Raw genomic sequence first — 24,992 nt, 5'->3', positions numbered from 1 at the left:
GAAATCGATGACGTTCTATGATAAGCTTATGAATATTCCCACCACTTTAATGTTGACGAGAATGGTTTAAGTATATTTGGAAATGGTGATTAAAACGATTGTGATCCTTTTGTTCTTTTAAAGGTTATAGTTATGTTTTCAACAAACACCATATACTCAAAGTAGAAAAGTCAAGAAGTCAGCAAAGTACAAAATAAGAATCATGTATAATGATCCCTCCACCCAAGTAAGCCACTCTTAACATTTTCCAGTGGGTCCTTCATTCGTAGATGACAGAGAGAGAGAGAGATCCACATATAGAGACTTTATATAAACCAGGTTAATAATATACACAGACTGTAACACCCGGGCACTTTTTAAAAAAAAAATTGTGTCTATTTTCTGACTTGAACACCTCCCCTAGAACTCTTCTGGTGTTATTAAAATGTAAAAACTAGATAAACCTGGCCAGCTATACAAATGCTCCGCGGGCTGAGATAACATGCAAATCAACCCCACATATCAATGTGTGAAAACTGGACCCACCACACAGTTCAAAAAAGGAAGTACACTCCACCAAGCTAACTTGCACATTCACTGCCCAAGTTTCAGCATCTTCGGGGTCGCCGTGGGCTGAACACACGAGCTCTTTTCAGAAAAAAATGGTAAGTAACCGATTTTCCGGCTCTCCCCGGTCTCCTGGCGACCAGTCCTCAGCTCCGCTCCGCTGCTCTGCGCAGAGCAGAGAGGGGACAAGGGTGCTTTAAGCCCGGACCTCCTTTGGCTTGTCCCACGTCGCTCCATTTGCTAGCAAAGCTGCTGAGTCTTCATTATACCACTCGAGAGGCTGCGGCTTCAGGAGTTCCCTTTTCTGATTCTAACCTTCAGAGCAGAGGAAGAGCTATGCTTTAGAGAAAGAAACGTTGTGTTTTGGGTCCTGGCCTGTTAAGGGAGCTGGAGGCCAGAACAAGCGATGTCGTCGGGTTTCCTATGATGGGTTCGTCGGGTCCCAGAAGAGAACCCGGTCAGCGGCGTCGGGCAATATTGCTGGCGGTGAGGGCCGCTTGGACAACACAGTGCATTTTACAAAGGCAGTTCTTTTGTTTTTTAAAAAAAATGTGTTTTCATTATTTTAATTGAGAGAAGCAAACAAAGCCCAAATAGTCCAAACCTCAGGGGCAGGTCGTGCTCCCAAAGTTAATGGAAAGTCATTATTCAGGGCACACTTAAAATCGTGGCTGCGTCCCCAGCGGTACCAGGAGAACTAGCTTAGCCTATAATGTAGCTGAACTACAGCGTTATGCTGTGCTACAACGTTTTCTATTATTTCTCTGTCAAAATTGGCTGTGTTCTGACACACGTGGTGTCCTCACACCCCCACTGTGTACCCCACAGCCCCAGACACTGAAGATGGGTTATGGCTGCTCTCAACAGGGGGGGCTTGCTTCTTCTCCCAGCTCCCAGTGGGAAGATGGGGATTGGGACAATGACTCAGGGGTTCTGGGTGGGGTGGGGCCGGCGGCTGGGACACAGTACGGGCATTGAAACGGAGAGGGCAAAGGGTTCATGGGAAGCACAGTCTGGCAGCTCGGGTGCCAGCAGGGCAAGTGCAGAAGTGAGAGAGTGTAATCTCGCCTCGGGGGAGGGGACTAGGAGCGCTGGGGTCTGGGCTGCAGTCTCAGGGAAAGGAATGCGCAGCCCTAAGAAAAGAGCAGTGCAGGCCCCTCCCTGCGGCCGCACCGGGAAGAGGAAGGCAATCGCCCATAAAGGTGGGGCTGGTAAGTCCCTTTAGAGTCTCCCAACTGGACCCTTAGGTCCAGGATTCTTAGAAAACAGCTTGACCTTCATTACTCTGGACGCCTGTGGGAATGAAGCACAGAAGTGCACGGGATTTCGTGAGGACAAGCCCAGTGGCTACTCGGATGGATGGGTGTTAGCGTCGCAGCAGCAAGGACTGCCGGGTACTAGGCCCAGCCTCCCCTAATGCCCTGGGCGACCTCGATCCAGTCTTTCCAGCTCTTTCTCGAACTGCTCAGTTAAGTACAGAGTCCATATAGGTGTTCCCCCGTGTTCTGTATAGTATGGTTCCATGTTTTAGAAGTGAAAGGCCAAGGGCAATAGGATTCTGCCTCTCAGACATCTGCTCCTTTGGAGACTGGCTTACTCCGCTGCTTTAGATCAGCTCACTCTGCAGTCCGCAAGTGGAAACGATAGAAAATCATACCTGTTCACGAAATAAGCATTTCAGGTACATTTCAAATTGCAGAATTTCTTTGGAAAAAAAAAAGTTGGGTAGGACAGGATATCCAATAATGCACAAAGTTTTGTATGTTCATGCTTCGTGAGGAAGAAATCTTTTATACATAAATCTTAGGTCTTAAGAAAGAAGCAAAATATGTGTCTGGGGTTTCTGTTAGTTTATTTTGCTGACAAAAGAAATGTGCTATCACTCATTCATCCACCAAGGTTTATGGCACCCCTACCCCTTGCTGGGAATTGGCAAGACGAGAACACAGGGTTAACCACACAGGTGAGGTCCCAGCTTCCTGGGGCCTTGCACTTCCTGCAGCGGGTGTCAAATATCAGTGAGCACCTAAGTCACCCGCAGGGTCAGGGACGCAGCCTGGTCACTCATAATTCCAGTAAATGTCCCGATGATACCAACACTGCAGGCACTTGGAGACCACTGTTCCCTGGAAGTGGATAGACCGAGAGGTAATGAGAGGAAATACCTTGTAGTGACCTCAGAGGAAGTGACTCAGGAGCTGAGATAGAGTGCGCAGCAGAGACGTCCCCTGGGGAAGGGGTCTGGTCTCCGGTGAGGTGACGTGTACACGAGGGCAGTGGCTGTCAACTCTGGCTGCACATTCACAGCACTTCACCAGCTTATGAGTCACAGCCACTGTCAAGGCCGGTTACATCAAAGCCTGGCCATGGCAGGGGTTGGTGGGGGCAGGGCAGGGCATGCAATGAGGGTTGAGAGTGGCTGCATCAGCGTGAGAACGAGTTGGGCCCGGGGGAGGTGGGGGCAGAGACCAGGTCTAGCAGAGGAAATGGCAGGCGTGGAAGAAGGGAGGCAGAGGGGAGAGAGGGGGCCTGCAGGGAGACCAGGACTAGGGATGAGCAAGAGGAGCGCAGTAAGAGGGGCTTTCAAGGGTTAGGCAGCAGCCACTCAACTGATGAGTCGCGAATACCACGGCAAGGAATCTGACCTTATTTTGCTCACCTGGCAGTCACCAGGGTCTCCTAAGCGAAGGAGTGAGTGCCACTCCTACCTGATCTCCATTTTGAGAGCAGGGCCACCTCGGAAGTGACATGCATGCACCCTCACCAGACAGCTGGCTTGTGGCTTGGGACTTAAATATTGACTTTTTCTCCCTCACCCTTCAAAACTGTGGCCCCAAACTTGAACGCGGCCATGTTAGAGGGTAAATGTAGGGTTTCTGAGGACAATGGTTTGGGGCACCTGCAGATAACTTGAGGGGTGGTAATGGAAACCCAGTGGCATGCTGGTGGTCCCATGAAACCAGAATATTTAAAATCTGATGTAGAAGGACCCCTCTGAGAGCTGGGGTTCTGACCCACTTCTTTCCAGGTGAGCTGTGATTCTTGTCCTTATCTTGTAAGCTGGAGGGGGTCGCAGTCCTAAGTGATACGTTAATATCCCCATGTAGAAACCCAGTCACCCCCACCTGGCTCACCCCCCCACTCCCACTCCGTGACCTCTTCTGACCCTGCCCTACAACAAAAGTGGCCATCCACCCACCTTGTGCAGCAAGAACTTGCCCAATGTGTTAAAATTGTCTTCTGTGCCATGACAAGTGGGTTTTAAGCCAAGGATGAGAGGTTGAATTCTAGGAGATCCCTTTCCTCTGCGCGTTGATGCGTGCAGGAGAAAATGAGGACCACGTCGTAGAGCAGAGTGCGGCACACAGCACGCGTGTAGCACCACCGTTCTCGAAGGGGCTGGGCGTGGGGCCCCAGCTCTCGATTTGGCAACGGCAATACCACTTCCCTAATACTTCGAAGTACGTTCCTTCCGCCCCTTTTTCTTTCTTCTCCTGTCCTTCTCCTTTTAAAATAGTAGGGTCTAATAAACACAGTCAAATATTACGGTTACCTTATAAAACAAATAACCACCAATGCTCACATTTCCACCATCCAAATCTCACGCATATTACCATTTGGCCGTAATATGGCCATGTGCCATCTTCTCAAAACATAACAAAGGACAAAGTTGAAAGCTCCTTCTGTCCTTCCCAGTCCCACATTGCTCCCTCCAACAGCACAGGACCACCGGCTCTGGAGGTGGCGTACTTCTATATTTTTATTTCATATATCTATACCCATAAAGTGATGTATAGTGTTGTTTTGCCCAGTTTTATTTTTATGGTCTCTGCATTTGTTGTTTTTCACTCTACATCGCTATGTTTTCAAGATATTCCCATCTGGACACATGCCACTCTGGTTCAGTGTCTTGAATTGCTGTGTATTTATATTGCAATTTATTCGCCCATGTGCCAACATTTAATTTGTTGTTGTTATTTTCAACTTCAAACAGAGCTAGAAGGAGTATTTTTTTTTACGTAGGGAATAGAGGCATACCCTCAAGTTTATTGAATGTTAGCACATTGTTCTCCAAAGTCATTGTAACAATCCACCTCCCACCAGCCTCCTAGGAGGGTTACCACTTCTCTGCAACACCCCTAAAACGTGGCATTGTCAGACGTATTGACTTAGTTTTGAAAATTCATTATCTGCAACACTCTCCGTCAGTGTTGTTTCAAGTTTCCTGGTACTGCTGAGACGAATGTCTCCATAAGTTTATTGGCCGTTCAGGTGGCTCCTTCTGTCCATCCTTCCCGTGCGTTTTATTTACGCTTTTCTTACAGACTACTTTTTCATGCTGATTTGTAAACCATCCTTAGAAGAGTTCTAAGCATTAATCCTGTGTAAGTTATATGTGTGGTGAACTTCATGTTCCCAACTTCTGGTTTCTTTTTTACTTTACTATTGGCGTCTCTTCTTATAAAGAAGTTTTCTGTCTTAATCCTGTCAAATGTTAGAGTGTGCCTTTTATTATTTCTGCTTTTGATGGCCTTTAAAAGAAGTTACTTTTGCTACCCTAAAAGTTAAAGGTATTTTCCTAATCTTCCCTTTACATGGTTTAAAGATTTGGCTTCCATATTTAGTCTATAATTAGTCTGGTTTTATTTATGGTTGTGTTGTGAGGAAGGCCTGTGGTGTGTTCTTATGTGGATAATCAGCTTAGTGTCCTTCAGTTCGGCCTGCTCTCCCCGACTGCTTTCTGATGCCTCCGCCATCACGGCTCCATCTCCCCCATCTGTGCGGCTCTGCTACTAGGGCTTACACCTGTCCTGCCGGTCGGTGTATTTATGAAACTCCCATGTTTATCATTGTTTCTTATATTTGATTCTACCGGTCTAGATTCCTGTATCTTCTTACCTGAGTACATATGCTCTTATCTATTGTCCAACAGTTTCTACAGTTGTTTAGTATTTGTTATTGTTCCCCCAAACACGACAGGGACTCAAATCCAATGTGATTACCCATGGAACACAATACTGCAACCCCATTCCTGGTTCTTAAAGCTTCCACCTGTGCCCCGTGACAGACACGGCTCGGCTGGTTGAGCATCACCCGCAGAGTGAAAGGTCGCCGGTTTGACTCCCGGTCAGGGCACAGGCCGGGGTTGTGAGCTCCGTGCCCAGTAAGGGGGCATATGAGAGGCAGCCAGTCCATGCTTCTTTCTCACACTGATGTTTCTGTCCCCTCTTTCTCTCTTCCTTCCCCTTTCTCTCTAAAAATAAATAAATAGTTTTTATAAATAAATAAGTAAATAAATACTTCCAGTTGGAAGAGATGTATATTACTGTCACTCCCACTTAATTGGCCAGAATAAGTGGCACAGTCTTGCTTCAGCTGTGCAGGTCAGAGACGCAGGAATGCATGGTCCTCGTGCATTCAGGAGAGTGACCCACGAGGCACTAATTTGGAAGGAGGGTAAAACATGCTGCAATGTTTATTGGTCTTTGTAAGACTGAAAATCTCTTCATTTTAACTTTTCTCTTCCATGATACGTTAGCTCTATATAAAAATTCTAAACTGATACTTTTCCTCAGCATTTTACAGACGTATTCCAATGGCTTCTGAGTTCCGTTGTTGCTGATGTAAGTGTGCTATCAAGTCTAATTGTCAGTTCCTATAGGTCAAACTCTGTCGTTTGTCTCAAGATGTTTATCTATGTTCTGCAGCTTTATTACACCTCAAAGATGTGAGTTTATTTTCATTTGTTGTATTGGGTATTCAGAATATCATTTTAAAGCAGAGATTTACATCATTTCTGTAAAGAGCCAGGAAGTAGATTGTTACAATTCAGTTCTACCATTATAGCATGAAAGCAAACACAACCATAACCAGTAAAAATTTTGACTGTTCCAATAAAACTTTATTTATAAAAACAGGTGGCAGGCTGGATTTGGTCTATGGCAGTAACTGCCTAATCTAAAACCTGATAACATTCTGCAGTTCTATGAAGTTCTCAGCTATTATTTCTTTGGAAACTATTACTCTACCATTTCCTCTTTCCTAGTTATTTTATCTAGAGTTTCCATTAGATAAGAGTTAGACAGTCTCAACCCATCCTCCAGGATTTGAATTGCTTTGCTAAATTATTTATCTCTGTGACTCTTTCAATGATAAAACAGTTTATCAACTTTGTCTTCCAATTCACTAAGTTTTTCTTCCCCTGTGTCTGCAGTGACCATTGTCTATTTGCTGAGCACTTCTCCAGTGTTAGCACCAATGTCCCACATCCTGGAGACCTTTCCGTCCCAGACAGATCAGGGAGGTGTTCACCCTATCTGTGTCCAATCCAGATTTTATTCTACACAGAGGTTTTTGTTTCACTAATTAAGTTTTTTTATTTCCAATTTTTAAAATATATTTTATTGATTATGCTATTACGGTTGTCCCATTTTTTTGCCCTTTTTTTCCCTTCTGCTCTGTACCCCACCCAACATCATCCCTCCCCCCTTAGTTCATGTCCATGGGTCGTACATATAAGTTCTTTGGCTTCTCCATTTCCCATACTGTTCTTAACCTCCCCCTGTTCATTTTGTACCTACCATTTATGCTTCTTATTCCATGTAACTTTCCCTCCATTTTCCCTCCTTCCCCTCCCCACTAATAACCCTCCATGTGATCTCCATTTCTATGATTCTGTTCCTGTTCTAGTTACTTGCTTAGTTCATTTTTGGGGTTTGTTGGTTTTTTTAGGTGTGATTGTTTATAGTTATGAGTTTGTTATTTTGCTGTTCATATTTTTTATCTTCTTTTTCTTAGATAAGTCCCTTTAACATTTCATATAATAAGGACTTGGTGATGATGAACTCCTTTAACTTGACCTTATCTGGGAAGCACTTTTTCTGCCCTTCCATTCTAAAGGATAGTTTTGCTGGATAGAGTCATCTTAGATGTAGGTCCTTGCCTTTCAGGACTTCGAATACTTATTTCCAGGCCCTTCTTGCCTGCAAGCTTTCTTTTGAGAAATCAGTTGATAGTCTAATGGGAACTCCTTTGTAGGTAACTGTCTCCTTTTCTCTTGCTGCTTTTAAGATTTTCTCCTTATCTTTAATCTTGGGTGATGTAATTATGATGTGCCTTGGTGTGTGCTCCCTTGGGTCCAACTTTTGGGGGACTCTCTGAGCTTCCTAGTCTTCCTGGAAGTCTATTTCCTTTGCCAGATTGGGGAAATTCACCTTCATTATGTTTTCAAATAAGTTTTCAATTTCTTGTTCTTCCTCTTCTCCTCCTGGCACCCCATCATTCAGATATTGGGACTTTTGAAGTTGTCCTGCAGGTTCCTAAGCCTCTCCTCATTTTTTTTAATTCTTCTTTCTTCGTTCTGTTCTGGTTGACTGTTTATCTCTTCCTTCTGCTCCAAACTATTGATTTGAGTTATGGTTTCCTGCCCATCACTGTTGATTCTCTGTGCATTTTCCTTTATTTACTTTCCATAGCTTCCACTTTTTCCTCTATTTTGTAATCATACTCAACCATTTTTGTGTACATCACCAGTGTTTTGAACTGTGCATCTGATGGGTTGGGTATTTCTTCATTGCTTAGTTGTATTTTTTCTGGAGCTTTGATCTGTTCTCTCTCTCGGGCCATATTTTTTTCTCTCGGCATATCTGTTCTGTAGTAAGGGGCGGAGCCTTAGGTATTTGCCAAATACGCTGTGGCTCTGTATGGGGCGGGGGCGGGGGGGGGGGGGGGAGTCTCCAAGAAGGAACAATGGTGCTTGCTCAGCTCTCTACCAGCTTTCAGTCACTTCCTCAGCTACCCACAAGCGAATTGGACCCTTTTGGTGCTGATTCCCATGTAGGTGGTTTTGTGTACATTCTAGGACCCTGCGGATCTTTCCAACAAACTCTCCCGTGAGGCTGGGAGTTTCTCCTACCTCTGCAACCCTCAAAGGTTTTTTCAATCAGAGGTTTTGAGGCTTTCTTTTCCTGCACTGGAACCATGGGTTACAAGGTCTGTCTCGCTCCCCAGTTGTTCCTCTGCATTTATTTGCACACAAATGTGGGACCACCTGCTCCACCAGCTGCCGCCTCACCTGTCCTGATCCTCCAGGCACCACCTTGCTGCAAGTCCTCTCTGCCTGGCTTCCCATCTCCACTGCTCCTACCGGTCTGGATGAATGTTTCTTCTTGAACTCCTTAGTTGTCTAACTTCCATACAGTTCAATTTTCTGGCAGTTCTGGTTATATATTTTTTTTAATTTGTTGTTGTCCTTCTTTTGGTTGTGCGAGGAAGCAAAGTATACCTGCCTATGCCTCCATCTTGTCCGAAGTCTCTATTTCCAATTTTTTAATTGATTGTTTTTCATAACCATCTATGCTTGTCTAATGTATGCCTATTTTTGTTTCAAATATTCTTATACTCTCGTATAGATATTATTCACTTATTTGTTTCTTGATGAATCCTGAATTTTTTAAGTCATTTTCAGATTGCTCTCTTAGTTTAATTTAAGTTTAATTTACCTATAAGATAGGTAAGCCTATCTTATAATTGTTGAATTTGTTTGGTTTTTATTTCTTAGGAACAGTTTTCTCATATTTTGAAATTTTGTGTTGTAGACACATTTTGAGAAAGTTTGGTTGGTTGGATGGTTAGTCAGCTGCTTTTCCCTCTCCACCTGCCCCCTCTACACCTTCTCTAATGTCGGGCTAATCTTGACTAATTCTCCCTGAGGACTCCAGCCTTGAACCACGTGTATATTGACAGCTGCATGATCGAGGCCCACACTGATGTTGCACTTAGCATATTATTACTAAGCAAACTGGCATCTTGGTCCAGGTTCTGGCTCTGGGGCTGTATCCAACCCAGGGTTTCTCAACCTCATCACGTTTATGCATTGTAGGATGTCCAGCAGCATCTCCGGTCCCTACCCACTAGATGTCAATAGCACCCCCACACACCCCCTCATTGTGACAACACAATGCATTTCTAGATATTAGAAAATGTTCCCCCCCACACACCCTCCCCATGCTCTATTAAAATCCTCCTCAGTTGAGAAATACTTGTCCAACCCAACTTTCAATGGACAATCATTTGGCCTCCTTTCATGGTACTAAGGATGATGGGAAAAGGATATCTGTGCCTTCCCTTGGTTTCAAAGAGTGACCCTACCTCAGGTTTTCAGGTCACCCTATAGGAGTGAATAAACCGTGCTCCATAACCTGAGCCACAGCCTGCCTCCCCAGTCCTCCAGTGTCACTCACTGCTTTGCCTTGCTGTTCTGTTTCTGAGCTAGAATCGTGTATCTTCTTTTTCAGTGTGGACATCTTTAAATATTTTAATTTTATAGTCCATCAATCCTTGATATGTGGTCAGTGAGAGAACTAGAAAGCTTTAATTTACCGACCAGAGTTGATTCCTTTATTGTCATGGCCACCGGCCTGCAGTGACCTCGGAACACTGCAGAAGGCTTGTCGAAACATGAGAAAAACATACACAGGGACAAATGAGTCCTATGGAGAAATAAGAACGAAATGGCTGCCCTCTCTAGTGGAGAGCACCCCATTCTCCTACCCAAGCAGTCTTTTATTAAGAATACAGATACAGTTTGTGGATTATAGTCTGGCAGGGAAGATCAAACAAGTAGGTAGTTTTCAAAGGGACTGCCAGAACTCCTGCTGGGATTCTGGGCTGAGAGTTTGTGTTTTATCACTTAAAAAGACTATAGGACCTAAAAGGCTAGTTTTGTTTCCTGCCTGTGCCTTCATATTCTAATTCAACAGCATCCTCCAGCAAGCAGATCTCACAGGATCTTACATATTCTATGTCCCAGGCCTGATTACCCCGGGAGTCCGCCGACTCTGGTCTGGACTGCACCGCCCCTGTTATTTCCGCAGGTCTGAGTTGGGCAGAAGAGACAAAGGCAGCTGGGAGACTTGGATTTCTCTCAACTAAGAACAAGGATTCAGGCTTTGACAAAGCCGAGGGGGCAGGGGTCGATGTCGATCACCCCTTCATTTCCACAGCCCCGCAAGTCCTTCCCTGAGGCCTCCATGTGATCATACCTGTCTTAGGCGATTCCCTCCTTGGGAAATCTTACCCGTCATTGGCTAACTGATGAAGCATAGGAGGCCAGGCACAGAACAGGCAGCGTTCATGCCAGGGAAATAAGTTTTATATCCTTAGTGTTTCCTGGTTTGGAGGTCTCTCCTCAGCCTAAGTTTCGGGGGGTTACAGCTACCTGAGACCAGGTAGGGAAGACTCCAGCACTTTCTCGCTTTTCCCTCACTTCCCTTTAGCTTCACGTCTTTTCTTTTTCTTGTGTCCCTTTATCCTGCAGAGTGACACTGGGTACATCAACAAAGTAGAGGACGTGTGTCAGCATCAGGGATGACAAGATACTGGGAGAATTGTCCAGTTTCTTCCAGGTCTCCATTACACCCTTGTCCCTATCCCAACCTATTAGGACTGCAAATCTCAAAGTGTACTCCCTAAACCAGCAGCATCAACATTAAAGTTCTGGGAACTTCATAGAAACTTTTGGACTCCACCCAGGACTGAAGAACAAGTTCTGGGAGGGAGCGAGACACAGCCACATGGGTGTATTAACAAGCCCTCCAGGTGGTTCTGATGCAGGTGCAAGGTTGAGTCCCCTGTGTTAAGACTCAGCTCAAGAGGTTTGGATCAGTGGTTCTCAACCTGGCCGTACACTGGAACCACCTGTCACCCCCAGAGATTCCAATTCAGCTGGCTGGGTGGGGCTCAGGTGCTTTTTTCTTTTAAGTTCCCCAAGTGATTCAAGCACCCAGTCAAACTTTAATTTAGTTACTAATTTACCGCGTAGCCCATTTGGGCAGTCATGGTGCCCACTCTCTTACCCAGTGTTTCTGGAGTTCTAAGTGGCAGTTGGTCAAGTTTAAGTGCACAAAGTTTGAAATGAATCCAGAGTTGGACTTCGCTGGTGGGAATCACAGGGTTGCCCATTACCAGATATGTGACTCTGAACAATTTACCCTCCCTGTGCCTCAGTTTCTCTGTGTGTCAAAAGAGATGACTAGTTATACCTACTGACTAAGGGTGTTATAAGGACTACAGAGGTTTATATATGAATGTCCTTACAAAATACCTGTAACACAGCAAAAGTTGCACACAATTTTTCTAACCTATTTATGTTGCAAATAAAGCACACAAAGGACCTGCAAAACAGACTTAAGTCGAAATAAGTATTTTGAGAATGGGAACTTTAAAAAGTGTTTAAAGAATGGTTCTCTTTTTTTCCTATTGGGACCTTTTGTTTCATAAAACTCATTTCCCCCCCAAAATGCTATATGGTCTTTACAAAGTATTGATTCAATCAAAATTACCTTTTTTCACTAAAAATTTCAGGATTTTACTACATGCCTTTTGAAATTAGCTAGTGGAATTATAAGACCAGAACTCAGAAGCACTATTCTACAGTCAGATTTTAGCTATAGACACTGATAAGCCAACAATAAATTCAACCCTTATGTAAATTCTGGCAGAGATTAAAAGAAGTCGGCTTGAAATAAACATCTGCTGAATTCAATCTCCGAAAGACATTTAGTTGAAAGAATTCATATGAAATCTAGTAAAAACACTTTAACAGATAGACATTTGGGAGGTTTAACTTACATGAATACGTTTTAATTTGTCAGTGCGTGGACATTGTCCAAAAGAAACTACTTGCAATTGTGTTTATTAGAACTTTGAAAGAAAAGTAGTTGAGTTTACTTTATCACAAGTGGACATTCACCCGAAAGAAACTAATTTTATCACATGTAGCCACAACTGCATGAGACAGCACTTCAGGGCCGAGTGGAATTTTTTTGATAGCAGAACAGAGCCACCCCAACACAATAGGGCAGAGACACACACTGTTTGAATTAGTCATCGGAGGAGGGGTGGGGAGTTTCCAAGCTTTCTGTTGTTAATTATGAAGCAAACCAAGAGCATAAGGGTGGGATTATGGTAACTTCTGATTTCTAAGAAAGGTCTACCTGTAGTTACCGAACACACATAGCATAGATGCTTTCAATTCCCAGTCGATGTAGAAGTTAGACAGCCCGAGCAAGTATTGATTGAATTTGATAAGCAGGGCAAGGGAGGTAGGAGGAAGTTCCAGAAAGTAGCCAGAATAACCATGTTTTGATGGCTAAGTAGGCATGAAAATCCAGATAGAGTTTCTATACATCTTCCATATCCGCATTGACCTCACTGTTCTTCCCTTCCACGTGGTAAATCCTTGTATTTAATTTGCAAGACACACACACACACACACACACACACACACACACAGGTCTGCCAGCATACTCCTGAGACACGAAGCTGCACCTGCCTACTCTCTGATCCATAAGAAAACTGCTTTCTCCTGTCTTTGACTTCATTATAGAAAGGTATTCAGTCCTGGGGTGGGAAAGGGGTGGCGAATATTGTCTTTTTGGGCAAGTAGTTTACAAAAACTAGAACCATCCCATGTCGTTGCTTTTGCAATATCTGTGCTACCGTTTCCATTGTTAAAGTCTGCATTTAACGGAATGGCTTAGAAGCACAGCTATCCACAGTTGGTTTTTCTCAAAGATTCTATTTAACAGTGTACTCTTGTAGTTATCCTAATAAATTTGTAGCTTTCAGTGTCCTAGACCCACAGGGGAGTCCAAAGGAGAGATGATGGTTATTTACAACGCAGGGCTCCTGGGACCACTGGCCTAGGCTGGCAGCCGGGTCCCAACTTCCAGTTCTGTTTTCTCGGGCTCCCTGAGAGACCCTGCTGCCCCTGCGCCCTCCCCACACTGAGGCCCGCTCAGCCCCATTATGAGATCCACCTGATTATCTCATTGGCGACTCCCCATCAGATATCTCCCCTTTCTGGCTTTACTGTTCTATGAGTTGAATACATTGCACAGTTCTGGATATATAGAAGGAGTCAGGATAAGGAGTCAGGATACACTTTATCTTCCGGGTAGGCATCTGATATGGGACATGTTTGGATTGGAAACAATGCCTAAATTGGGGGGAAAAAGATCAGATATCAATGCATAACACCCTGCTGGAGGTTCTGGACTTTTCTTGAGTGTCTTTGAGAAAATATTGGGGAATAGTTAAAATTTACTATGACATAGGGTATTGATGTCTGAAACTTACTTTGAAATTCATCAAAGAACAATGGTGAGTGGATTAATCAATAGACATGATAAAGCAAAAGAAGAGCAAAATGCAAACAAGTATTGACTCTAAATGGAGGTATTCAGTGTTAGCTTTCAACTTCAATTTCAGCTGGTGAATGATATATGTGCAATTTTCCATAATAAAAACTTGAGGGGAGTTTAAATGTCATGTACTGGGTAAATGGAGCTGATGATTTCAGTTTAATACTCCCTTTTCTATATTCTTTCTTAGGTGTATTTTATTGATTATGCTATTACAGCTGTCCCATTTTTTCTCCCCTTTGTTCCCCTCTGCCCTCACCCCTCCTCCTCCAGCACTCCCCACCTTAGTTCATGTCCACGGGCCATACATATAAGTTCTCTGGCTTCTCCATTCCCATACAATTTTTAACCTCCCCCTGTCTATTTTGTACCTACCATTTATGTTTCTTATTCTCTGTACCTTTTCCCCCATTCTCCCCGCTCCCCCTCCCCACTGATAACCTTTCATGCGATCTCCATTTCTGTGATTCTGTTCCTGTTCTAGTTGTTTGCTTAGTTTCTTTTTTTTTTCTTTTAGGTTCAATTGTTGATAGTTGTGAGTTTGTTGTCAGTTTACTGTTTATAGTTTTGATCTTCTTTTTGTATATTCTCAACCAGTACATTTACTTATACAGCCTCTGTTTATTCGCTAAGGAGATATCTGCAAAAAAATTTCCCCTAAAAATGTAAATAGATACATTGTTTTGTTTTCTTCTTATAAAAATGAGATGCAGGATGATAACAAATTTTTCTCAAAGCATAAAGGGAAATGTGGAGAAAGTAAAAACCCTACCATCTGAACAAAACCTCAATTAACATTTTTAAAAGTTATAATGAATATACAATATTATTAGTTTCAGGTGTATAACATAGTGATTCAACATGTACATACCTTATGAAGTGATCGCCACACTAAGTCTAATAACCATCCATCGTTGCACATAGTTATCACAATATTATTGATGCCACCCCTTATGTTGTACATTACATCCCGTGACTTATTTTGTAACTGGAAATACATGACTATTTTCCTAGACATATTACCAGACAAAAGATAAGGCCTTCCATATGTGCTTCTTGTAGCTGTGTTTGCGCTACTTCCCTACTCTCAGCTCAGCCAAATGAGCTCTGGCAGCTCTTTCATGCGTGGCTCCAACTCCCTTCCTTCAAGAAAGCTTCCACTTTCCACTCTCGTCCACTTTAATCCCTCTTGATCTGGCATGCCCTGCCTTCAGCGTCTCTTGCCAATGCCTTGAAATTCTCATCAAGCTGCTTTATCAAATGCATTCTCTCCCCAATTATTTTGCTATCTTGCATATTTCAAGCAGTCGATACATATTTTCTGTGGACTCATAATTTAACAAAGGCCCAATCTGATGAAGGCAAAACCATCCTTCTAATTTAATATACAGTTTAAAACAAAATTCTCACTCGAGATAGATAGGAGGATATGTATGTCAATCCATTTCTGTTAACTTATAGGAAACATAGAGATTAGAATAGTAACACACAGCATTCTGTTTTTAATTGTTTGTTTGCTTTTAGAGGGGGAAGGAAAGTAGAAAGAGGGAGAAAAACATCAATGTGTGGTTGCCTCTTGCATGCCCCCTGCTGGAGACCTGGCCCATAACCCAAGCATGTACCCTAGACTGGGAATAGAACCAGTGGCCCTTTGGCTTGTGGGCCGGCACTCAATCCACTGAGCTACACCAGCCAGGACACACAGAATTCTTATTTCACAAAGTATAAACTAACTTCAGCTCATGCAGTTTTTACTTGGATTTTGTCATTGCATTTCCCAAGGGTTCAGAATGAGGGATCAGCATACTTTCTGAAGGGCAGGGAATGTTCTGGGCTTCCAAATGGATATTGGCAGAGTTTATGGACATTTTTATTTCATGGAAATAAGACCATATTTGGATTCTTCAAAAAGTGAAAAGAAGTATTCTTATTCATATTTGAGAGGTATCTTTATACTGTGCATCTACTTCAAGGAGTTTCCATGAGTCACTCTCATGCAATGTAAATTTTATAAAGGGTTTCCTGATTTTATAGAAATGTCTTAGTTATTTCCACTACAAACTCCTTTCAGGGAATTTCAGAGAATAGATTACTAGACTAGACAATCTGAGCAATGAAAAGTGTCCTTTTCTTTGGGAATAGAAAAGCAGATTGTTTCTGTCTTCATCCTTCTGTAGAGCCCTGTCCTGAGCTATATCAAAGTTCAAACCACTTTCCAAACTTTGTATTTGAGAAAATAAAAAATACAGTAACAATAACTAACATTTAACTGAATGCTTACTATCTGTTGAGACACTGTGTTTTTTAAATATCAACTTGTTAAATTCTCATAACAACCCTGAGTGATGTCCTACATTTACTCCCTTTTATGAATCTGGAAACTGAAGGAGGTTAAGTAATTAATCGGCACCCAACGAGGAAGTGGTCGAACTAAGATGCAGACCCAGACTGGCCCCAGGGCCTCCATCTAAACCAGTGCACTCGCTGAGTCTCCGGGGTACACAGAAATGGCGCTAGGGTAGTCTAGAGGCAGGGTACGGTAGGAACCTGCTGCTTCATAAATTTAGGAGTGAGTCCACCTAGATCCCTCTTTACCTGAATCCATCTTCTCCATTGTAATTTCTTCAAAAATCAACACCTTTCTGGACAGATACTGTAGTCTATACCCTGCTGATTTTCCTTCTTAAAATAATATGTTTAGATATCCTCTTTTCCCATTTTTTGTTACTTTTAGATTATCATATAGCATGACTCTTTTGAGCCATTTTATTTTTGTATCAGTATTATGCCTTTTTAAGTATAGTTTTGTAATTTATTCTAACATCCAAAAGGGCTGATCTTTTCTCCAACATTGCTTCTCTTTTCACAATATTCATTGATGTCCTTCCCCAAGTATATTTCTAAGTGAAGTTTATGATTTTATTAAGTTCTTAAAAAATGCTAGCTGTGGATCCAATTGTAATTCTCTTAGTATCAGAAACATAGGCTAGTATCTTGTAACGGGCTCTCCATTTTAGTACGGCTCTGCAGCGGTTAAATCTACTTTTCACACTTTGTGCTTCAGAAGTTTTCCACCTACTCAAGTAGCCGTGTGCATTCTCAGGATGACTGCAGGTCGAGGCAGAGTCAGGCCGAGGAGCAGGAAACAGATCAGAGAGAGAATCAAGTCACTTCATGACAAAACTGTAGTGTCAGTTAAAATTGTATTCCAGTCTCCCTGAGTGAGCCAATTAGTCACAACAGAGGAAGGGACTCCTTTTATTCTTGTTGTTAATTATTGTGATGTTATTGTCATTCAGTTTCACTCTCCCTTGATGTGGTTTAAAGAGGCAAATTAATGGAAAATATTCAGACACGTGTGTTATGCAGCTTTTCCTGTGTTCATTAAGCAATTCCTTCAGCAACAAATACTAATTCTCTCAAGACATACTCTTAAAAACCATGAGCGTGATTTTGCTACTTTTGCCACATTTTCGGACAAAATTTTAAACAACAGATCACCCAAAGTTTGAATGAGATACATTCATCCACAAGGCATGTAAAATGTTTTCCCAATATAAGCTTCTTCAAAGGTGGCCATGAATCACTGGGAACTCCACCATTGAAGGGATGACTAAGCCCTTGACCGTTACATGGTGAAACGGAACGCTCCCAAATGATGTGATTCTGTCTCAGAGCTGCTTCTACTCCGTTTCTGCATCGAGGCGGCTTCAGGATCGGACCTTTTTGTGTGTCGAGTGGTTATCACAGATTAAAATTCTGGGGTCCAGTGTCCTAAGAAGTCTACTGCTTTTGTTTACACATACCCTAAAATCAGCACTCCCTAACATTTTAAGGAGTTGTTGAACCACTTTCCAACACTCACAGCACAAAGCTCACTCGAGACATGTGCACAGAGGTCACCTCAGGGTGACCAGACAAGACCTTACCCGCCTTTCCACCCCCTAAATGGAGTGATCGCTGGACCAGGTCGTTTACGAGGTAAAAAGCACAGGGCCCCGGTCATCTCCCTACTCTTAAGTAATCCTCCCACTTAATGCTAGAAGAGAAATCAAGGACGTAAAAAAGGTATCACCCCATTTAACGTGTTTGTTTTTTAAAGAGATTCCAGGCAATTTTTTTGGTTTTATTTTGTTTTATGAAATCTATTCTGGGTAACATTCTACAAATGCCTTCCAATCACCAAACTTAACGGAATCTTTTTAGTCTTCTCAATAGTATTTTGAATGTCGTCTCTTGTCCTCTGCGATACCATTCTTCCCCGGTTCTCCGTCCTTTAACCCTGCGCCATCCACTTGGGTAATACTCATAAGGAACTCTCGTCTGCATCCCTCTCACTCTGTCTCTTGCCTCGGCATTTGCTGTCACTCTCGATGGCTTTAGCAACTAATCTTCTGCTGATGACTCACACGTATGACACCTCAAATGCCACTGGACCCAAACCGAAATCACTATCCTTCCCCAAATCTGTTCCTACTCCTATATTCTCTAACCCAGGCCTTAGCTTTCTATGCCATTTAATATTCCTCTATTGTCACCAGGGCCCTGCAACCCGATTTGAAAGTACATGTACATTCCCTTTTCTCCAAGCTTAGTCAACGGGTAACATTCAGAACTCAGGCTCTTGTCTGCTTTGACTGGACTATTTCAGTCTTACATTTCACACTTCTTAAATCCGTCCTCACTCTGCTACTAGAAGGGTCTTTTTAAAGCTTATGTCTACTTATGCAACTTTCTGGCTTCAAAGCCTTTTCACGTGGCTCCTAATGACCTAGAGCAGGGGTCAGCAAACCCCTGCAGTCTGCCGGCCAGACCCATTCCTTTACCAGTTCTTTTTTTTTAAGATTTTATTTATTTATTTTTTAGAGAGGGAAGGGAGGGAGAAAAAGAGAGAGAAAGAGAAACATCAATGTGCAGTTGCTGGGGGTCATGGCCTGCAACCCAGGCATGTGCCCTGACTGGGAATCGAACCTGCGACACTTTGGTTCGCAGCCCACGCTCAATCCACTGAGCTACGCCAGCCAGGGCCCTTTACCAGTTCTTACAAGGAGAATGTTATGGGAACACCACCTCACCCATTCACTTATGTGTTGTCTATAGTTGATCTCGAGCTACTGCAGCAGAGTTGTGTCATCTTGGCAAAGACCATGTGGTCCCAAGAGCCAAAAATATTGACAACCTGGCCCTTTACAGAAGTTAGCTTATGAGCAGCCTAGTGGGTAGAGTGTGATCTCCATGGTGGGGCAGGTAAGGCCTCTGTCCTCTGGCCACTCTTGCAAGAGTTGAAGTATCCTAGTAACCCCTCCCCTTCGTCCCATTGCACATGCATTTCTCTTTGGGAAAAATAACTGATTACAATCCCCTCAGCAACCTGATTTTGGCCACACAGCTTAAACTTCACTTTCGTAACAGCATCTTTGGGACTCAGAGTCCAAAACACCACATTCCTCTAAAAGTAGTAATGCGGAACCCATGGCTGTCGTGCCAGCCTACTTGTTGGACCTCTGTGAACTTGGTCCATCCTGCCTTGTTTGAGAACACGCTGTTTCCTCGTGGCTTGTGGGAACCCATAGCTATCACAGCTAACTTGCTCTGCTGTTAGTCCCAGCAGTTTTCAATATTATCTGCTCTAAGGACAGTAGGGAACTCTGTGGTTTGAGTTTTCCACAGGCACAACCTTGGTTTGTTAAATGGTGCATGTGGCACCAACGACAGACAGTAGTCCCTAAAAGGAGGAGCCAAAAAATGTCAGTCAGTTCTAAGAAGGTTGGAGAATTTGATCCAATAAGTGGATTTCAAAGTCAGCCAAGAATCCCAAACTACTCGTGTGTATGGGGTTCCAAGTATCAAAGCAAAACTTGGTGCACTTCGTTTTTGGCGTTCCTACTGAAATATTGACAAGTTTTAGTCATGTTGCTATTGTTGTTGTTGTTGTTGTTTTGCCTCTGTGGAATTAAGAACTCTCTAAAATACATTACTTCAAAATGCTTTTACACGTTCTGAAAACTGACATGTTTTAAATGACTGAGGTTTCAAATCATGTGATTATAACCCATCATGAGTGGTTTTTAAGCTCTTGCATCCTGTTTAAAGTAATATCGTAGGCGTGTGTGATCAGAGAACGTAGCAGTCTGTGTTGCCCATGCACACTCCTGGGGGTCACCCGTCTAATGGATCCGCACGCTGGTTAAGACCGGTCTCCAGAGCCAGACGGTCCAGTTCTACCCCTTGCTACCTGCTTCACTCTCGGAGGTCCAGGTTCCCCCTCTGCAAAACAGGGGCAATGGTAGCCTCTGCCTCACAGCTAGCAGATGACCCATTATTGCAGGGAAGTGTTTGGTACCGTGCCTACCACAGACTAGGAGCTCAGGGGATGTTTGCTATTTTATTTGCTATATTAAATGCTTCAAACCTCCGCGCAAATGCTTTCAAAGCCTTAGTTTAAAATCCAAAGGATTTGAATCCCTTCAAAGTAGTTTTGAGGGGCTCCAAATTCTCACTTAAAGAGAAAAAAACTCAATAACCTACTTTTTAATAATTCCTAGAAACATCTGGATTTCTTTGGGGATGTGGGAGAAGGAAAACATCGAATAGCATCAGTACATGTGAACGGGAGGCTTTGAGGCTGTGAGAATCATTACTGGTGGAGAATGTTTTCACCCGACTCCTGACCCCCCTAGAGAAAGTCAGGAGCAGGGACCCCCTCAAGCAGGAATAATTTTCCTTCTGTTACACCTCAGTAACCAGTAAAGGCTGATCTGCCTCTATCTAAGCTGCTGGACCCAATCCCCAAAACCTCAGAAGAGCAAAAACAGACTCCCTGAAAAGATAAAGTATGCCCAGAACTTACAAAAGAAAACTTGGCAATAAATTAAACTTTCACATGTTTATAAGAACCAATTTTTCTAAAAGCATAGTCTGGTGCTGGCATATACCAGATGCTCAACAACTGTTTGGTGAATAAAGTTTGCTAAAACTAGCTATGGGTATGTGTACTTCCCCATGTAGTACATTTGAAAATGGTGACCTATCATAGTTGACATATAAAGAAAGTATCTATAAATATACCTCTAGGGTACAAAATGTCTAATATCAATGGTATTTTATAAAAGTTATATTTTAATTCCTTTATTTGGGGAGATTTTGCTTTTTAAATCATAGTTCTTGCCATTTAGAGTGTTAACCTACAGAAACTAACCTAGTTTATTAAACTGTGCCAAAACTGTGAATTTTTATCCTTTTTTTAATCTAACTAACAATCTTGGAGCAAGACCTTAAGGCAAATAGAATATTGGATGCCATTTATAAAAATGAACTGAAGATTTTTTTTTAAACAAAGTGGTTCTTTTTTTTTAAGATTTTTTTTATTTATTTATTTTTAGAGAGGGAAGGGAGGGAGATAGAGAGAGAGAGAGAAACATCAATGTGTGGTTGCTGGGGATTATGGCCTGCAACCCATGCATGTACCCTGGCTGGGAATCGAACCTGGGGCACTTTGGTTCCCAGCCCGCACTCAATCCACTAAGCTATGCCCGCCAGGGCTTGAAGATTTTTTTATGTGTCAAAATTATGTGGAGATAGATTTTTCATACATATCCTATGTATTGATGGAAAATATTATCAGTTGAGCCAATTCAAATAAAGACATATGAAATGGAAAATCTTTTAAATATTTCAAAAGTTAATATCTGAGAACTATAATCCAGTAGGTAAGAAAGTGACCATTTTTGAAAGTCACACTTTTTTTTCTAGATTTTATTTATTTTTTAGAGAGGGAAGGAAGGGAGAAAGGGAGAGAGATACACACATCAATGTGCGGTTGCTGGAGGCCATGGCCTGCAACCCAGGCTTGTGCCCTGACTGGGAATCAAACCTGCGATGCTTTGGTTCCCAACCCACACTCAATCCACTGAGCTATGCCAGCCAGGGCTGGAAGTCACACTTTTGAAGAGCATTTGAGCTCTGAGGTCTTATTTTCTGTGTGCACTGTCCAGAATTCGCCTGCTTCTATCGGGTAGGCAGTATCATCATCGTTATTCCCACGTTCGGGTGAGAAAAGTGAGGCGCAGAGAAAGAATTTGCCTGGGTTCCCCGAGGCTGGCTCCAAGGGCCAGACTCCAAACCTCCGCTCTTCTGCCTTGGGTGTGAGGGTGCCGTCTCCACCCTGTTCCCCTCCCCCCGCCCCCCCCGCCCCCCCCCCGTGCCTTCCTCACGTGACTCCGTGACCTGAGAGTTCATTTGTTTCCGTTCAAATGGATCCGCAGCAGCGTTTTCATTGCAGAATGGACTGTGTTGGTCTAGATGTTGGTCCCCTGCTATTTCACCTGTTCCCGCTGACCCTGAACTTCTCCTTCCCCACTCTCAAAGTCATATACATAGCCTATGTATAGGAGAGTTCTACTCTCAGAACTATTGCCTGGGTGCCATAAAAAAAGGAACTGTGTGGGAAAAGTGTGTGCACCGTGTAACTTAGGGTTCTTGTGAAAGGAAATGGCATTTTATTCCCCCTAGGAAGGAATTGTGCAAAGCACCTCAGAGGGTTTAACATTTTGTCATGTAAAGATTAGCTAATCACATCAACTTATCACGATGATGAAAATGGGATTGGCAGGCAAGTGCTCCGAGCTGAGCTGCAATCATACAATGTTGTTTATTATATAATATGTCCCCCCACATCTGCATGTTATCATACCAGAGAAGACAGAGTCCTTAAACTTGGCCTTGAACAATCTACAGAGGCGTGCTTTAGCAGATGGACTGATGAGCACACAGCACAACTCCGAGGCTGGGGCCTCTCTTTGCCGCCGGATCCCTTCCCCTTTGCCTCTAAGCTTCCCTTCCTAATGTGGGGTTTTCCCATGTTTACCCCCCGCCCCAGGCCATCTGCTCTCCGCAAAGAGAAGTTCACTGCTTTACTTTTTCACTCTAGATTAAGCATGAACAAAATGAAACAGAAGAAAACATTGTTGTCCCTTTCTTCTCTTGCCACAACAGCTTTTTTCTGTGAAATTTCTGGAAAAAAAAAAAGAAGTAGAACTAAACAAAACACCCCCCTCCAAGTCTCATGAGGTCGTCGCCTCTGAAGATGGATGCTCTAGTCGCTAACCCCTCTGCTTGCCAAGCCGAACAGAAATCTGTCTCTCTCCTCCCTCGGACGTCCCGGTCCAGAACGCCTCTTCTCTTGGGTGTCCCTCGCCTCTTCTCTTGGGTGTCCCTCGGTGCGACTCCCTCTCTGTCCTCTCGCTTCTAAGGGGCTGTCGGGCTCCTGCGAGATCGTAGTGAATTCTCGGCGAACACCCCTCTGACCTATCCCTGCTTCTCTCTCGGAGAAGCTTAGTCAGTCCTGCTCTCTGCCCCCTCCACGTCAGTCTCCCAAAGACACACATATCCACACACACATTGGCAAATATTTATTTACTACATACTTAATGCAGAGACATGGGGATGTGGCTATGTATTTCATCCTGAGTTGGGGAAATGTCACTGTACAGATCAGAAGAAACAATGCCCCCACCTCACTTATATACACACATACATTTATTTTATTTTATTTTTTCAGGTTGCAAATGGTTATTTTAAAGATTTTATTTATTTATTTTTAGAGAGAGGGCAAGGGAAGGAGAAAGAGAGGGAGAGAAACATCAGTGTGTGGCTGCCTCTCACATGCCCCCGGTTGGGGACCTGGCCTGCAACCCAGGTACGTGCCCTGACTGGGAATCGAATGGGCAACCCTTTGGTACTCGGTCCAGTGCTCAATCCACTGAGCCACACCAGCCAGGGGGCAAACTGTTTATTTTTAATTGTTATATATTTTGTGATTTATTTTTTTTATTGTTGTTCAAGTACAGTTTTCTGCCTTTTCCCCTCACCCCTCCCTACCACCACTCCCCACGTCCCCATTCCTCCCCACCTCCCTCCCCCATTTCTACCCCCACCCCTTGTTGTTGTCCATGTGTCCTTTATAGTTGTTCCTGTAAACCCTTCACACTTTTCCCCATTGTCCCCTCCCCTCTCCCTTCTGATCACTATCAGCCAGTTCTCAATTTCAGTGTCTGTGGCTGTACTTTGCTTGCTTGTCCGTTTTGTTGATTAGGTTCCTGTTAAAGGTGAGATCATATGGTATTTGTCTTTCACCGCCTGGCTTATTTCACTTAGCATAATGTTTTCCAGCTCTATCCACGCTGTTGCAAAGGGTAGGATCTCCTTCTTTCTCTCTGCTGCATAGAATTCCATTGTGTAAATGTACCCTAGTTTTTTGATCCATTCATTTACTGATGGGCACCTAGGTTGCTTCCAGCACTTGGCTATTGTGAATTGTACTGCTATGAACATTGGGGTGCAGAGGTTCTTTTGGATTGGTGTTTCAGGCTTCTTAGGATATAACCCTAGCAGTGGAATTGCTGGGTCAAAAGACATTTTCATTTTTAGTTTTCTGAGAAAATTTCATACTGTTTTCCATAGTGGTTGTACCAGTCTGCAGTCCCACCAACAGTGCACTAGGGTTCCCTTTTCTCCACAACCTCTCCAACACTTGTTGTTTGTTGCTTCATTTATGATGGCCATTCTGACCGGTGTGAAGTGGTATCTCATTGTGGTTTTAATTTGCATCTCTCTGATGGCTAGCAATACTGAGCATCCTTTCATATGTCTCTGGGCCCTCTGTATGTCCTCCTTGGAGAAGTGTCTGTTCAAGTCCTTTGCCCATTTTTTAATTGGGTTGCTTATCTTCTTAGAGTGGAGTTGTGTGAGTTCTTTATATATTTTTGAGATCAAACCCTTGTCAAACATTTATATGGAACCATAAACGACCCCGAATAACTGCAGCAATTTTGAGAAAGAAGAGCAAAGTAGGAGGAATCACAATACCTGATATCAAAATGTATTACAAGGCCACTGTAATCAAAACAGGCTGGTACTGGCTTCAGAACAGACACATGGCCCAATGGAACAGAACAGAGAGCCCAGAAATAAACCCAAATCTCTATGGTCAATTAATATTTGACAAAGGGGGCAGCAGCATAAAATGGAGCAAAGATGGCCTCTTCAACAAATGGTGTTGGGAGAGCTGGACAGCTACGTGCAAAAAAAAATGAGACGCAACCACCAACTTACACCATACACAAAAATAAATTCAAGGTGGATAAAAGATTTAAATATAAACTGTGACACCATTAAAATCCTAGAGGGGAACATAGGCAGGAAAATCTCAGATATTCCACACAGCAATATTTTCACTGATAT

General features: G+C 43.2%; 1 protein-coding gene across 2 annotated transcripts in view; it reads left to right on the top strand.

Moving 5' to 3' along the window:
- Positions 1 to 525: 525 nt before the first annotated feature.
- The window catches only part of FYB1 (FYN binding protein 1), a 153,387-nt gene continuing 128,920 nt past the window's right edge, over positions 526 to 24,992 (top strand). For both annotated transcript variants that reach the window (XM_045848262.1, XM_045848260.1), the window contains exon 1: positions 526 to 644. In XM_045848262.1, the coding sequence (XP_045704218.1) occupies positions 642 to 644 (3 nt within the window). In that variant the 5' untranslated portion in view covers positions 526 to 641. The remainder of the gene's footprint in view (positions 645 to 24,992) is intronic.

The sequence above is a fragment of the Phyllostomus hastatus genome, unplaced genomic scaffold (genome assembly GCF_019186645.2).
Source record: "Phyllostomus hastatus isolate PE091 unplaced genomic scaffold, TTU_PhHast_1.1 phas_contig_58, whole genome shotgun sequence".
Taxonomy (NCBI): Eukaryota; Metazoa; Chordata; class Mammalia; order Chiroptera; family Phyllostomidae; genus Phyllostomus; species Phyllostomus hastatus.
Note: the sequence above shows the minus strand (reverse complement) of the source record. Positions and strands in the feature narration are given on the sequence as shown.